Genomic DNA, 16,530 nt, shown 5'->3' with positions numbered 1-16,530 from the left:
CCTTTACTTGAGTAAAAGTACCAATACTAACAATATCAAAATATTCAATTACAAGGAAAAATCCTGAATTCAAAAGTTTACTGAAGTATAAAAGTATTCAAAACATACTTTTCAGGTATCAAAAGTAAAAGTACTCATTCTGCCGAATTGCTGGATGGGTTTTATTGTTATATTATACATACCGGTATTTCATAAAAAAATATTTTCATCAATTCTAACTACTACTGTTGGATAGTTCAATCTGTGAAAATGCATCATAGATCATGAGTCATATGTTTGTTATGCTCACTCTTAATGTGCAAGTGAACTACAGCTGTCAGATAAATGTAGTGCAGTAAAAAGTACAATATTTCACTCTGAAATGTTGTGGAGTGGTAGTACAAAGTAGCATAAAATAGAAATAAGTACATTATAATCTCAACCTATCAGAATGTGTTGGTTGATTACATTTTGTATTATCAATGTGACTCTGCAAAGTAACTTGGACCTTAAGCTATCAAATAAATGTAGTTCAGTAAAAAGTAAAAAACTACAAAAAATGTTTGTCTCTGAACTGTGCTTGAGAAGAAATATATATATATATATATATATATATATATATATATATATATATATATATATATATATATAACTATAACTATATATATAACTATATATTTATAGTACTTCTTTATATGAAAGATGACACTGTACCAACAGGTTACATAGTAAACTACACTACATGCTTATTCAGCGTTTTCACTGACGTCAAACCAACCAGCGTCACTGCGTGCTCCGTCAGCTGTACTGTGACGTAGTTCCGTCTTTCGTGACTCTTCTCATCATGTACAAACTTTAGATTTCCTAATTGCTCTTAATAATTTAATTCTTAATATATGTATTGATGCCGTTTTATTATTAAATATATACGTTATTATTTCAAACGGCTGTAACGCCTCTTGTTCGCAGCAGCGTTCACTGAATTAAACGGAACTTCTCCGTTTTTTTCACCCTTTCTCCGGTCAGTCAGGATGAAGTAGTTTCCGGGCGACAGGGTACCAGCAGTAAACATGGCGGAGGAACTGCTGGAAGCAGTGGATAGACTCCAGTCGCGGCTCCTGGAGAATCCGGAGCCTCGAAAGGTAACGACTGAACAGGTGGAGACGGACAGATTTGGTGTGTAGCACCGACCGTCTCCCGAAATGCGACGGTTCGTCTCCGGCGGCCCGAAACGAAGCCGCGGCCACGGTAGTGCTGCGAAAGTCGCAACGCTATTTTAAATGTTGCATTCAAGGGCCGCTCTCAGGACTCGTTTTCCTGACACGCTTTTGCGTTAAAGACCATTCAGCTGCTTTTTGTGGGGTCGGAAATACTAATGATAGTAGTTTTGAAACTGCAGTCGTTTCCTGATGTAATTGTGTTATTGATGAATGAATAGTTCAGTGGTTGATCAGACCAATCAAGTGGTGGCAACTTGTGACAACTGTAAAGTCAACCAACGACACAGGAATGAAAACCTTGACAGCCCATCAATCACCAAGTATTAATAGTTGGGCTGAAACCATGAATTTCGTCACGTTTGAAATGAAAAAATTAAATAATACCATATCAACTCTGTCAGAAAATACACTGAGTTGTATTTTGAAATGTTTTTAAATATCAATTAAAATACATTAATTAGCAGAAGCAGCTATCATTTGCACATTGCCTTTCCCCTAAAAATACTAATGGGACACTGCAGTCATTCCCATTAATATCCCACATTCACAATTAGGTCAATTGTGCTCATCTTTAAAAAAACAAAAATGCAGTTCTCAACTATACAAACAACAAGGCAGCAGACTGTGGTAGACCTTTCCAGATCCCATCAAACACTCAACGATATAATTGAAATTATAATATTTATTTGAATAATATTGAATTAAAATAACTGTTCCTTTGTCATTTTCAAGTTATTTGAAGGCGTTTTTGTTGATTTAGCTTTGTGATCAGTAAACTTTGTAGTTTTCTTTTTATTACCAATCCATATTCCCTAAATATTTTATTTATACATTATTTAATTTGCTTCCAATATAGTTGAGAGTGACCTGAAGAAAAGAAAATGTGTTCTGTGGCTTCATTATGTTTTTGCAGAAGCAGAATACATTACTGTCTTCTTCACCAGATACATATTTATGTCTCACTCTTGGTGTTATAGTATACCGTAAAATGTAAGTTCTTCAGTATCCTGATACTTTGGAAGGAATCATGTCAATGTCTTGGATGTGATTCTTTGGTGCTCACTTTAGAATTGCAACATGTCCGACAGCATGCGAAGGCACCACGAGAGACGTCACGATAATTAAGGGGTTTTAACTAGTTATAACGTACTTCTTTAACGCTATCGTTTATCTATTATTAACCCCTGTCCGCTTGGTTTAATAACCTCTCACAGACACTCTATCTGTCATTCAAATAAAAACATTAACCACAACGTAATTTCTCTTATAGCGACACTCGGGGCCAGAGTAGCCGTTAGCCATCAAGCTAACTAACGCTAGTGCGGAAAGTGATGACAGTAAACGTTACACCGACTCCAGGCCTGTAATGATAAAATTATTTATCTAATGTCGGGTCATGCTACAGCTGCACATCACTGCATTGGGATCTGCTCTTAAAATGCTGAAAACTAAAAGCGGATAAAAGATGATTAACAATGTCCGACCCTTCTTTGTTTACTTTCACTGCTCAAATGGAACCTCCCAACACAAAGCAGTCGTGCTCTGTGTGATAGGTTTGGTAAACAGAAGCTTCATTCCGGGTTAGAGAAGTAAATATCTTATTAAAAGTTGACAAAATCACACCTGGGTGAATTTTTTTTACTACAGCCCGTCCCGTTAGGCCACGTTATCATTAAGTTTCCACCATGACGCAGGGCTGGTGAATGCTGCTGTTTCATTTCACTTTAAATGAAAAGGTCAAGAAGAGCTCCTCAACCACCTGTCATGAAGCAGGTGTCCCTTCTTTGGGTCAGAGAGTTCATGCATCATAAGACAATAATGTGAACAAAGGTAGTCCACGTGTGAGTAATGAAACCCAGTGTGTCATGCTACAGCTACTGGTGCACTAAGTTATGACATATCCATCCCATCTTGATTACGATGATATATTTATTCTAATCACAAACACTGCTGGTTCAGAAAATTGCAATACAAACATATGAAATACCTTTAATAATATTTCATATCCTATACAATTCTGTCAACACATATTTGATATTATATTTAAAGTACATTTTCTATTGACATTGAGATAATGACTTGCTGGCTCTTTCCGTCACTTTCGACCACATCTACTCCAATTTGGTGGATGGAGTCTGCTCTATCGCCATGGTGATGGCTCAGTTGTCGCCACGTGAGCCGTGGCGTTGAACTTCTACTGTATGATAACAGGTCGTCCATGACAACTGAGCCAACTCCATCAGCTGTAAACTCTGGATCAACAATTCTTTAGGATTTAGATATAAGACTTTTTTTTTTTACAGTGTTTATGAAGACAAGAACTAGACAGTTTTTAGAGAAGTTGTGGAAATTAGCTTCACAAATACCTTTTATAATAGAGTATTTGAGGTTCAGTTAAGATCGACTGAGATAAATCTACATTGGTTAAACAACACTGTAATGTTCGGGCAGGTCAGTTGGGGTTACCTGACGTTACGTTGTTCCCTGCGTTGGTGTAACGTCACACTGACGTTTTATTCTTATTTTTCACGTACAGTGTACACAGATGTTTTTTAGATAAAAACAAAAAGTATTGTTAAAATTATGTATAAACCATGTTAAAGTATCAATACTGAAAATGTGTTGACTTTAATACCAGAATCTTCCTCTGAATAATTCAAATGCTCTCTTGTTTTCCAGCTACTGAAGACTTTGAAAAGACTGGGGGAGCTTCCCATGACTGTGACCATACTGGTGGTGAGGGTCCTCTTGATTTCCACACTAGAATGTCCGCCAATACAAGATTCCAACATTGCCTGTTGTTGAGTTAGTTCTGACTTTGTTTTGCTCTCTCTTTGTAGGACACCGGAGTGGGGAAGACTGTCAATTCTTTTAGGAAGCATCAGCTGGCTGGAGAGATGGCGAAAGGCCTCGTGGCCAAATGGAAGAAACTGGTCCCTCAGTCAGACAGGTACGTTGTGCATACCTGAGCCTCGACACACGCAAACAGTAATAAGGAGTGGAGATGTCCCTGCTTCAGCTCTCGTGTACCCGTATACTGTAAGTTTCTAATCCTGCAGGGAGCATGTGCGATGGAGATGCAACATCTGTATCTGTCTCCGTTAACATTAAAACTCCAGGGACAAATAATCAACAGTTCACCTCTTTGAGTCTTTGTTCCTGATCAACTTTTCTTTTAGGTTCAGAAAAATAGATTTTAAACACGTGGACCACTGGGCCCATACCTTTTCCCCTGTTTTATTTTTAAATGTCTTTAAGGCTTGAAGAGGTCAAATGATCTGGTTAATAACAAGGAAAAGAACATATTGGAGCAATGAAAGTCATTTTTTGTAGCTTAAACGTTTTTTCTTCCTGCTTGCTTATCCTGTTAAATGTCTCGCCGCCCGTCTTGCAGTTTATCTTTCGAGCCCTTCGAGGTTCCCCGACTCCCAGGTTAGGAACCATTGTTCTAGACGAACTAAATAAGAGCTCTGGAGTAAAGGGAGGTACTTGTGACCCACAGATAAGCAATTGCACAAATTCCTTCAATCTTGTTCGTTGTATTTCAAATCATTTATCAGTTCTGATGAATGGAAACGTCTTCCAGCTTTTGGCACGCTTCACAGCGGTTACTGTCCACTGTTTTGGATAAAGGGGTTATTCTGAAGAGCTTTCCTATTCAGACTGTTCATGAATTACTGCTATGTTAACCTGTCAGAGGTGTATAAATGTTGTTGAGTCGTTAAACTCCGAAAACTTCATGTAATTTATTGCATGTTTTGCATGTCAAACTCTAATCTGAAAAGTAAGTGGTGTTTTCACCACTGCCCATCTTTCTACTTCAGACCCTCCAACGTCAAAGAGGCACCGCGGTCACACACGCACTCTCGAGGTCCAGAGGCGGGTGGTGGTGGAGGAGGTGGAGGCCACAGACGCACCCGGGAGCCCTCCCCTGAGGAAGAGCCCTCCTACATGGAAGAGGAAGAGGAGGAGGAGGTAGAGGTAGAGAGAGGCTATCACACGAACTACTCGCCCTCACCTCCTCAACACGAGCACTACAGCCCCCCGCAGCGAGGAGGCTACCAGTCGGACGAGTACGAGAGCCCCGAGCCTGAACCTGAGCCTGAGCCTGAACCCGAGCCTGAACCTAGTCCTCCTCCTCCTCCTATTCGCAAAGAGGTCCGCCTCGCCAAACCAAACAAAGAACCCAACAAAAACCACCACCACGGCTCCCACGGCGAAAGAAACCGGGACAGAGACGAGGAGCGGCGGCAACGCCACGCACAAACGAGTAGCGCTCGAGGAGGAGACGCCGAAGGGAAGAACCGCAGCGCAGACAGAGAAAGTCCAGTAACAAAGTCTGCAAAGCACAATAGGAAGTCCACTACGCATGAGAGTAAGAGGGAGGAGAAGAAGAAAGGAGGAGATGACGGTGAGTGTGTTGGATGGAAGCGGTTCACTGTGACATCAGGGAGAGCTGGGTGACATCGAGAGTCATTTTAGTTTGTCCTCTGCATGGACGGATTATGAGGTAATTTAGGGAAACCGTCTGAGCATCATATCGCTTTAATAAAGAACTTTAATCTCAACAAAAAACTTAAAAAATGTATGATGATACCACAGCCAACAACAATAAGAGAGGATTTAGTATGAAGTAGATAAGGCACTTGCTCATGTTTGGAAAGAAGAGATCCATCAGTTAACAATGACCACTTTGCACTTGTTTTGATGCTCCAGAGCAAGAATTGTAGCTGACAATACAATTGAATTTCATGAAACCTTTTATTCATTGTCGAAGTCAAAATAATGCAAATGTTTCTTTTTTTATTGGATGATTGACTGTTCAGCTCTGATGTTTCTGTTTCATCAGCCCAAAAAAGTTCAGGGCCACAACAGAGACAGAGCGACATCCTGTACCGGCTAATTGAGATACAATCTGCTGACAGGAAACGAGAAACTTATCATTTATGCAACAATTCCCCAAACAGCAGTGAGTGATCGCTCTGTCCTCACAAAGCTGGACACATGTTGCAAATGTTTAAGGTTTGTGGTTTGACTCTGGCTAGCAGCTTTGTTTTGTGTGTGTTGGGCCTTGTTGAGAGAGTTGGATAATAAAGAATTGGAAGCGGGGGTTAAAACAATCAACGGGAGCTCCAAGCACCGGCTAAATACTGCCTAACGGTGATTTTTTTTTACTTTGCTAGCATTGTTTTTAAGTTGCTAGCATTGTTGAGGTAAAAATGGACATTAACAAGACCTGAAATGGTAAACTTTTGCAGCACATTGGGTGTGATTAGCCTTGCTACAGACTCCTTAATATTACTAGTAAATGGGCAAAGGGACTCGGGGATCAATAATCATTTATTGTCACTATGCAACACAAGGATGCACAAAGAGATTCAGTTGTAGCCCATTTGTAACACCACAAACGCATGACAACCAAAACAAAATCAGTAATACATTTCTGTAGTGCATATTTTTGAATTTACATCACAAGGAATTTAAACTGCAGCAAGAAAAAAAGATTCTCTGGTCAGATAATATGGCCGACATCTTCACATTAAAACTTCAACATGAGGAGAAACATTCTCCATCAACTTTGACTGTTTGAGTCCACCTCCTCTGGTCCACCAGAGTCCTGCTCTCTGTCCTGCTGTCTGTCCGTCAGGTGCAGCTTGATCCTGGACCACGATGGATCCAGGTCTCTGTGAAGATGTGGGCTCAACAGTCACCAACCTCCAGCTGCTTTCATCCATTTTATTTTTCTGCGACAGGGCATCAGACAGCCAGGAGCATGATGGGTAGTGGAGTAGTGGAGGTCCTAGCTGGGTTATCTTAGTTTCCATCTGGGCTCTCCTCCCTGGTTTCACCATTTTTCAGCTTCCGGTAGTTGTAAGTCATTTTGAGGATTCCCCATGATCCCCTGCATCTTCTAACTCTTCCATTTGCCTCTGTGTTTCCAGGGCGACCGCGGGTGCCCAAGGACTCTCCGCCCAAGGAGGAGGAAGAAGACTTTGAGACTCCCACCATGTCCTTTGAGTCTTTCCTCACATATGACGCCCCGACACCCGTCAAGAAGAAGAAGAAGCAGCCGCCAACGTCATCGTCCTCGTCACACACTCGGCCGCCTCACTCCTCCTCCTCCACCACGGCGTCCTCCCATCGTTCACGCACACCTCCGCCGCCCCCCTCCTCATCCTCCTCTTCCTCCAAAGGGAGTAAGGCCAACGGCACTCAGAGTACCAAGAGGCCACATTCAGGCTCCAGTTCGACAACAACGGAAAAACGCAAGCGGGTAAGAACAGCAGCAGAGATGTTTTACATTTGATTTCGATTTTTTTCCAGTTGAATATAAGTAGGGCTGCAACTAATAATTATTTTCTTTATCGATTAATCTGCCATTTATTTTCTCTATTATTGGATTTATGGTTTTGTCTATAAAATGTCAGCCCAAGATGAGGCCAGATTACTTGTTTTATTCGACCAACATTGCAAACCTCAAATATGATCAGTTTGCTTTTATTGAAGAAGTTGCAACCAGAGAATGTTTTTTGCATGTTTCCATGAGAAGTTACTAAAAAGATTTATCGATTATCAAAATTGTTTTCGATTTATTTTCCGTCAATCGCCTGTTCAATTAATGGACTAATTGTTACAGCTATAAGTTTAAGGCCTCTGTGTTTGAATGGTGAGATCTTCTTCAGTTAAAAGACTTTATGACCACCTGTATTTTTCTCCACAACGCAAACCTGTGCTTTTATTTTGTAGAATTGTGATATTGTTTCCTTGCAGCAGTAGTTATAGTTCATAGAAGAGAATTAACCTCCAGATTTCAAAGACTATAACAAGTTTAGAGACTCAAAGTATCACAAAAGCAGAGAGTGCCATCAAAGTTTTGATCTAACAGTCAAAAAGAAACCGTTAAGCATATTTCCCAAAACCATTTCTTGAACTTATTGTGTCGTTAGACTGCTCATCTATTTTTATTTGAAACCTTTAGTTTGAAAAGCTGTTATCAGATCCTGCCCGTCGACGTTAACGTGATGTTGTTTGCAGGTGGTTGAGGTCGTTGCGACTCTTCCGGAAATCCCTCTGCCAGCGATCCAACCCAATTACAGACCTCTGCCCTCCATCGACGTCACACCGCTGTCCCCCCAGAGACGGAAAGGTAACCCCCGCCCACATTAAAAACAAACGTACAGTGGGGAAAAAAAGTATTTAGTCAGCCACCAATTGTGCAAGTTCTCCCACTTAAAAAGATGAGAGAGGCCTGTAATTTTCATCATAGGTATACCTCAACTATGAGAGACAAAATGAGGAAAAAAAAAAAAAAAAAAAAAAAAAAATCCAGAAAATCACATTGTCTGATTTTTAAAGAATTTATTTGCAAATTATGGTGGAAAATAAGTATTTGGTCAATAACAAAAGTTCATCTCAATACTTTGTTATATACCCTTTGTTGGCAATGACAGAGGTCAAACGTTTTCTGTAAGTCTTCACAAGGTTTTCACACACTGTTGCTGGTATTTTGGCCCATTCCTCCATGCAGATCTCATCTAGAGCAGTAATGTTTTGGGGCTGTCGCTGGGCAACACGGACTTTCAACTCCCTCTAAAGATTTTCTATGGGGTTGAGATCTGGAGACTGGCTAGGCCACTCCAGGACCTTGAAATGCTTCTTACGAAGCCACTCCTTTATTGCCCGGGCGGTGTGTTTGGGATCATTGTCATGCTGAAAGACCCAGCCACGTTTCATCTTCAATGCCCTTGCTGATGGAAGGAGGTTTTCACTCAAAATCTCACGATACATGGCCCCATTCATTCTTTCCTTTACACGGATCAGTCGTCCTGGTCCCTTTGCAGAAAAACAGCCCCAAAGCATGATGTTTCCATCCCCATGCTTCACAGTAGGTATGGTGTTCTTTGGATGCAACTCAGCATTCTTTTCTCCTCCAAACACGACTAGTTTTTACCAAAAAAGTTCTGTTTTGGTTTCATCTGACCATATGACATTCTCCCAATCCTCTTCTGGATCATCCAAATGCTCTCTAGCAAACTTCAGACGGGCCTGGACATGTACTGGCTTGAGCAGGGGGACACGTCTGGCACTGCAGGATTTGAGTCCCTGGCGGTGTAGTGTGTTACTGATGGTAGCCTTTGTTACTTTGGTCCCAGCTCTCTGCAGGTCATTCACTAGGTCCCCCCGTGTGGTTCTGGGATTTTTGCTCACCGTTCTTGTGATCATTTTGACCCCACGGGGTGAGATCTTGCGTGGAGCCCCAGATCGAGGGACATTATCAGTGGTCTTGTATGTCTTCCATTTTCTAATAATTGCTCCCACAGTTGATTTCTTCACACCAAGCTGCTTACCTATTGCAGATTCAGTCTTCCCAGCCTGGTGCAGGTCTACAATTTTGTTTCTGGTGTCCTTTGACAGCTCTTTGGTCTTGGTCATAGTGGAGTTTGGAGTGTGACTGTTTGAGGTTGTGGACAGGTGTCTTTTATACTGATAAAGAGTTCAAACAGGTGCCATTAATACAGGTAACGAGTTGAGGACAGAGGAGCCTCTTAAAGAAGAAGTTACAGGTCTGTGAAAGCCAGAAATCTTGTTTGTAGGTGACCAAATACTTATTTTACAGAGGAATTTACCAATTAATTCATTAAAAATCCTACAATGTGATTTCCTGGATTCTTTCCCCCCATTCTGTCTCTCATAGTTGAAGTGTACCTATGATGAAAATTACAGGCCTCTCTCATCTTTTTAAGTGGGAGAACTTGCACAATTGGTGGCTGACTAAATACTTTTTTTCCCCACTGTACGCCTTGTTTATGAAACCGCATGGGCCTTTCTTCTGAAAAATGACAGCCATCAAAAGGACATTTTGTAGCTCCAAGAACTCATAGTATGTTCAACATAATCCTCATGTTATGTATTTCTAATATTAGATAGAGGTCACATGTTTCCTGCTGACGATGCTTTTATTGTATACGAACTTCTGCAGAGGTATGACTAACGTGCAGTGCTTTGCGATTATGTAACCGGGTTACGGTCGGCTTTCTCCAGTCACCTGGTTTCTTAAATGTCATGTAAACAAGAAGTCAGGTTTGTGTAATGGGGGATAGGGATTAGAGGAACCCAATTTCTCCAGCTAGATCAGGAGAGGGCTGATTTCATGGCCATGTATACGTGTAACAAGGTTTCTAATCAGCTTTTTACTATTCCACATATGCAGGACAAAGACTTCGGACAAAGAAAGTATTCCCATGTTCAAAATGATGCCATTCAAAGGTCGACTGAAACTTAAACTTACAAAATAGCCTCCAGAAGTCTACGTAAGTTAGTGATTTTCTGCAGATTTTTCGTTCTGTCTGACTCTGACTTTCTGCCGTATTGGAGTTTTTTTTTTTAAGTTACTGCTAATGTAAAACCCAACCATTCCTGCTGCAGTTACTGCTTCACATAAATCTTTTCCACTGGCAAAGCGGCGGGATGCTTTTATTGTGAAGAAGCTCTAAGAAATGCAGCGTCCATGTGTGAGTCGTTAGTGGTGCTATCCTTCAATAAAAACAGGTCTAATCAACCAGATACGGACAAATTCTGCACTCTTTGGTCAACTGATCAGTTTTGCAGGCAGCAACCGTACAAACAGAGATCTCTATAAATACACATTAAATAAGCGAGCCTGACCTCTTCTGTTTATATGCAGATTTACTGTGACCAGGTTCATAAAGTGGATGTTAATGCGTTCAACCAGTTTTCTCTGCTGGTTTCTTGTGTCTATGTTAATAGACACAAGAATGTTAATGTTTTTTTTTTTTTCTTCTTCTCTGCAAGTTCACCAATTGCTTTGGCCATTTCAGTGCTGAAAGTGACTGTGAACACATAACTGTAACCGTGCAGCTGTGAACCTCAGAGGCCTGGGGGCTTCTGTTCCACTCAGGATTTGGGTGTCAAATACCAAACTGTTTCTTCGACATGTTCAAACAACTGCATTTTTTTTCTTTCCTGTCAGTGTCAGCGTATCTGTAAAAGTTCGTCCTGCCCTGCTCCGTGTCACCCTGACTGACTCACACGCTCCCTTTCTTTGCTTTCAGTTCCCGTCTGCAACGACGAGGAAGATACCGGGTTCACGGGGAAGCGGTTCAACTCCAAGATGGTGGTCTACTCGGGATCAAAGACCGCCTACTTGCCCAAGATGATGACTCTGTACGAGCAGTGCATCCGTGTGCTGCAGAACAACATTGACTGTGAGTGGAGCAATCAATATTTGCTAGGAAAACCCCCCAAATCTTTATATTTTAACCCCAAAACATGACATTATTATGGCACATGAGTACATCGGTGAATAGAAATACCAAAAGGTGGCATTAGAAATCAATAAATTGTTTTATTTCCAAATTTTCAGACATAATCATAAGACAGATCATTAAATTATGTGCAGATTTTTTATCATGTTATTAAAAAAAATCAAAATGAATGCAGTGAAGTTGATGGCCCTGCTTCCTGCATGCCTTTTTTAGGAGCTGGAGCTGCCGAATGAGCACTAAAATGTATTTTTATTTTTTATTTTATTATGCATTTAATGCTACTACAGTAATAGAGGTGCCAGAGGGATTGGGCTCACCACAAAGCATACAAGATACTGTACTATTGTACTACTCCGCAAACACTTCCAACCCCACCCGCCTGTTATCTTAAGATGGCTAAAACAAACTGTGCTTTTTCAGCCATCGCCGAGGTCGGAGGGGTGCCGTTTGAGATCCTGGAGCCGGTGCTGGAGCGGTGCACACCGGAGCAGCTGTACCGCATTGAGCAGAGCAACCAGGTGACGCTCACATTTTTATTTTGTAGTGTGAAAGCACTTTGAGTGGTCAGAAAACCAGAAAAGCTATACAAGTACAGTCCATTTACCATTTACAGAAATTGACAAGAAGAGAGGAAGAAAATGCAGAATAACGAGGACAATATGTAGGAACACTGATGGTGCTCCTTGTTGATTTCGCTCCTCCCTTCTTTCAGTGGTTTACGGAGGAATCTGACGAGCTGTGGATGCGCCATTGTCAGCGGGACTTCAAGCGCGAGACGCCTCAGGAGTACGAGTCGTGGAGGGAGATGTACCTGAGGCTGCACGACGAGCGCGAGGAGCGACTGAGGATGCTCACCCAGAACATCTCCTCCGCCCACGCTAACAAGCCAAAAGGTAGGCGAGGCATCGAGTCACTATCGGATTCTCATTAATGAGCACAGAGAAGGTGGGGAGAGATGGACATTCATTTCTACAGAAATGTCACAGATTGAGGTTCGTACCTCAAGGCGTTTTGAGCGTTGGCCGTTTTTAGTTTGAGCTTTGCGTTTGTCCTGGCAGGGCGCCAGGTCAAGATGGCGTTTGTGAATTCTGTCGCCAAGCCACCGCGCGACGTCCGCCGCCGACAGGAGAAGTTCGGCACCATCAGTGGCTCGTCAGCCAGCTCCACTGCAGCTGCAGCTCCCATCAAGTCAGTATCACATCCAGCACATTGACATACTTGACATCGAGGGTTAAGGACTTGAGTTTGGTGTTGAAGTGGAAATGTTGAGATGGAATAAACATGGAAAATAAAGATGACTTTACATACATTTTTATTTATGTGTGCACAGGGTTTATCCAGGAGTGTATTTCCAGTCCATCAGGGGAGTTAATTTGTCTTTTTTGCTTTAGTGCACAGTTACAGACTTTTTTTTTTTCTCTCCCTGCGTCCTTCAGAATAAGACCAGCTACCACAGACTACTCTGGTGAATCGAGTCGCTCCTCTTCCTCCCTACTCGACCCTTCTCCGGGCTCGTCTCGCTCCTCCGCACCAGGTGGTGGTGGTGGAGCAGCAGGAGGAGGAGTTGGAGGAGGACCTGCCGCCCGCGACAAACCACAGGTCAAAAGTAAGTGTGTGTGTGTGTGTGTGTGTGTGTGTGTGTGTGTGTGTGTGTGTGTGTGTGTGTGTGTGTGTGTGTGTGTGTGTGTGTGTGTGTGTGTGTACACACAATCAGAAAGAGAGCCACAATTATGTTTGAGGTTTGGTTTTTTTTTTAATCTCAAACACACCATTTGTTCCTTCTCGCAGAAATCGCCCCCATGATGGCCAAAACTATCAAAGCTTTCAAGAACAGATTCTCCCGCCGATAGTGTGAAAGAGACTGAATGTATTTTATGGATTCCAACTGTGTTTTTAATTTAAGTTTTTAGCTCATTTTAATGGAGACCCCATCATCCCTGCACACACACACACACACACACACACACACACACACACACACACACACACACACACACACACACACACCATCAACTTTACCACCAAACATATCATGTGAACTTTTCAGTATTGGTGGGAAAACATTTTTTTTTTTAAAGTTTTATTTAAGTGGCGGCATCTGTTTTTTTTTTTTTTTTTAGGGGGGGGGGGGGGGTCTTTGAATAAGTATTTAAATCATAAATGACGGTTACTGGGTGTGACATCTGTGTTAAGAAAATGAACATTTTACAAGACGCAAAGGACACACACACACACACACACACACACACACACACACCTGCAAACACAGTCTGTTACTTTCTCTTGCTTTTTAGCAGACATTTTAAAAGGAAAAAGTCGACCCTCTTTTTATTGCTTGCTTACAGAGAGTTAGACAAGAAGACTGATATCACCGTCACCTCTGTTTGCTAAATATGAAGCTGGACCCAGGAGACGGTTAGCATAGCATAGCATAAAGACTGTAAACAGAGGGAAACAGCTAGCCTGGATCTGGCCAAACCTCTAAAGCGCATTAATATGTTCTATCTAGTTTTTTTAAACTGTAAAAAAACGATGTTACATTGTGTGTAAAAACAACAATTCTGTCTTTATATGATGGGGGGGGGTGTTATGGAACAAGCTAGTTTTCGGCCAAGACCAGTTTTACACAGAAAAGTAAAAAATGTTTGTACATATCAACTAACTTAAGACTCAACATGTTAATCGGTGAGATTTAAATGAATGTGGTGGTTGGTGGATTTTGCTACCATGCTGGCCGTTTCCAGTTTTTATGCCGGCTGCTGTCTGTAGCTTCATATTTAGTCTACCGACATGACAGTGGTGTCACTCTTCTCATCTAACTCTTGGCAAGAAAGCTAACAAGCAACCTCTTCAACACAAATTTCAAACTTTCTCTTCATGGGACAGAAAATTACTGATTCTTTTTTAATTTTTATTTAAAGAATAGTTGTTTGTCACTTTTTACTTAAGAGCAACTGATACACTACATGAGGAAAACCTTTACACACTTTTTCCTTTTACCATAATGGCTTGCATGGTGCACGTCAGCCGAGACATCAAGTGGCTGGTTAAAGACTCCGCTTTTAAAAAAAAAAACAAACACACACATGCATATCTAGACATGGATTTTTTTTAATGTGTAGGGCTGAAAATGATATCAGTGAACACAAACTCTTTGTAGACTTATTTTAACCCTCCTGTGGCTTCAGATCATGTTTTTCCTGCTGTTGAATGTGTGTGTGTGTCCCCGTTTATATCTGCTTCACTGTGAGTGAATGCTGAAGAGACGAAAAGGAACTAGGAAACACGACAATAAGGAAAGAAGTTAATAGGACGTCTGTTTCGGTCTACAACAATGATAAGATGTATTTATTTTCAACACTGGGACCTGGCACCCCACAACACGGGCCCCAAATGAAGTAGATTAAAAATTGTAATTTTATTAGATTTTAATAAATGTTATATGGTCATTTTTATTAAAATTGACTTTTTGCCCTTAAAGACTGTGTGTGAAGAAATCTTTTTTGTGTGGTGGTGTTTTATCCAGCAAAACAAACATCCTTGAACATGAGAAAGGAGCATCACTTTGTGTCAATATTTTCTCTCTAAATGACGGAACAAAAAATTAAAAAAGTCTGCAGAGGAGGTTGTGAAGTAATATGGAAAAACTGTCCCTTGAGAATATTCTGTTGGTCTTAAGAGGTACTGGTATATTGTTTACATTCGATGTTCTCCTTAAATCATGTATTGTGGCATTTATTCCCTATTAAACCTAAATTTTGTGTTTTTCCTTTGTTTCAAATATCTCGTCATTAACATCCAGGATCTAAATAGATGGTAACCTTTTTAGTGGTTGTAGTTTCCATTGTAATTAATATGTCCTAATTCACATTTGCTCAATCTGAGAAATGCTAAGATTGTAAGAGTCGGAACACTTTCTATAGAAAGTTGAAGGTAAAAGAGTCAGGTGTGTTTTTTATATATATATAGCACACTATCGCCAGATGAGTGACACAACTTTGTTAAGCTGTGCTAAAGGTTTAATGGTCTCAATCCTTCACTCCCCGCCGCTCCGGATCAGGACAACTAGCCAGCCGTCCGTCTCCACCGTTCTTCTGGCGAGCTGCAACAACCGCTAACGAGTGTCGTCACCATAACAGCAATCGGCAGGAGTCAAACGACAACGGAAAACAGTTCAATGTCCGTTCTACTCCAATTCTATTTCCTTGGAGTAAACATGTATACATTTGCAGCCCTCGGGTATTGAAGGTATATTGTGCCCAAGATTTAATTATCAAAAATATTTTATTACATTTTAATCTATGATTACTGTTATCTGACTCCACCCAAATTTATTTGATTGGATTTCTATAAGCCAATCACAGTATTCTACGTCATCTGAAGTGGACTGCTCTCAGTGTGCACTATCAAATATCTTGACTACTGATTCGGTCTGATTGTGTGAACTTTATGGACTTGCTTTAGCCCTGCCAGATTTGTTATGTTCGTTTAAGTCAGGTTTTCTTGCTTGCTTTGTGGAACGGACCCCTGATCCCTGTTACTGAGATCAGACTAGTGTTCAGACTTTGCTTCACCTCAGGGCTGAACATGTGTTACAATCAATCTGACCGGGTGTAACAGAGAGTTTTCCCCAAAGTTCCTTGTTACTGCTGCATCAGATAAATGCTGTCCTCTCATAAAATTTCACTAATGATATGTAAGGAACTGTAACCCAGAAATCCATTTATTAAAAATGAAAAAAGCAGCAGACAGACAGTTTGAAGGTATTTTTTTTGCAGTATTTTCACCATGTGGAGGTTGTCATGTTACTTGTACAAAACAAATAATACAATCCAACTGATAGAAAATGTTAAGTATCTTGTCTTGCTCTTACCATAAATTGTAGTCCTATTTGATATGCCAGTTGTTAATTTGTATGCTATGTATGTATAACTATACATTCATTTACAGAACTCATAATAAAGTTCATCACTTGCATGTGATTTTAACCAACAGACACTTTTACAAGCAGAGTGCAGCAATATGAGTTAATCTCTATTTCTGAC

At 40.9% G+C, this 16,530-nt stretch overlaps 1 protein-coding gene across 1 annotated transcript; it reads left to right on the top strand.

The window, feature by feature from the left end:
• Positions 1 to 1,020: 1,020 nt before the first annotated feature.
• eloa (elongin A) lies at positions 1,021 to 14,965 on the top strand. The gene is made up of 12 exons (XM_068710899.1): positions 1,021 to 1,121; positions 3,879 to 3,935; positions 4,040 to 4,149; positions 5,024 to 5,610; positions 7,142 to 7,473; positions 8,235 to 8,346; positions 11,273 to 11,425; positions 11,906 to 12,003; positions 12,198 to 12,378; positions 12,544 to 12,673; positions 12,922 to 13,091; positions 13,274 to 14,965. The coding sequence occupies exons 1-12, from the start codon at positions 1,050 to 1,052 to the stop codon at positions 13,333 to 13,335; spliced, it is 2,064 nt and encodes a 687-aa protein (XP_068567000.1). The 5' UTR covers positions 1,021 to 1,049; the 3' UTR covers positions 13,336 to 14,965.
• Positions 14,966 to 16,530: the final 1,565 nt, after the last annotated feature.

Source organism: Cebidichthys violaceus, unplaced genomic scaffold (genome assembly GCF_023349555.1).
Source record: "Cebidichthys violaceus isolate CVI_PGR_0920_01 unplaced genomic scaffold, fCebVio1.0.p SCAF_16, whole genome shotgun sequence".
Classification (NCBI taxonomy): domain Eukaryota; kingdom Metazoa; phylum Chordata; class Actinopteri; order Perciformes; family Stichaeidae; genus Cebidichthys; species Cebidichthys violaceus.
Note: the sequence above shows the minus strand (reverse complement) of the source record. Positions and strands in the feature narration are given on the sequence as shown.

What these genes read in the sequence shown, in the direction of transcription:
- eloa (XM_068710899.1), top strand. Translation starts at nt 1,050, where the DNA reads ATGGCGGAGGAACTGCTGGAAGCAGTGGATAGACTCCAGTCGCGGCTC. An exon ending in CCACGCTAACAAGCCAAAAG is followed by an intron (nt 12,379 to 12,543) that starts GTAGGCGAGGCA and finishes TTGTCCTGGCAG; the next exon opens with GGCGCCAGGTCAAGATGGCG. An exon ending in GCAGCTGCAGCTCCCATCAA is followed by an intron (nt 12,674 to 12,921) that starts GTCAGTATCACA and finishes TGCGTCCTTCAG; the next exon opens with AATAAGACCAGCTACCACAG.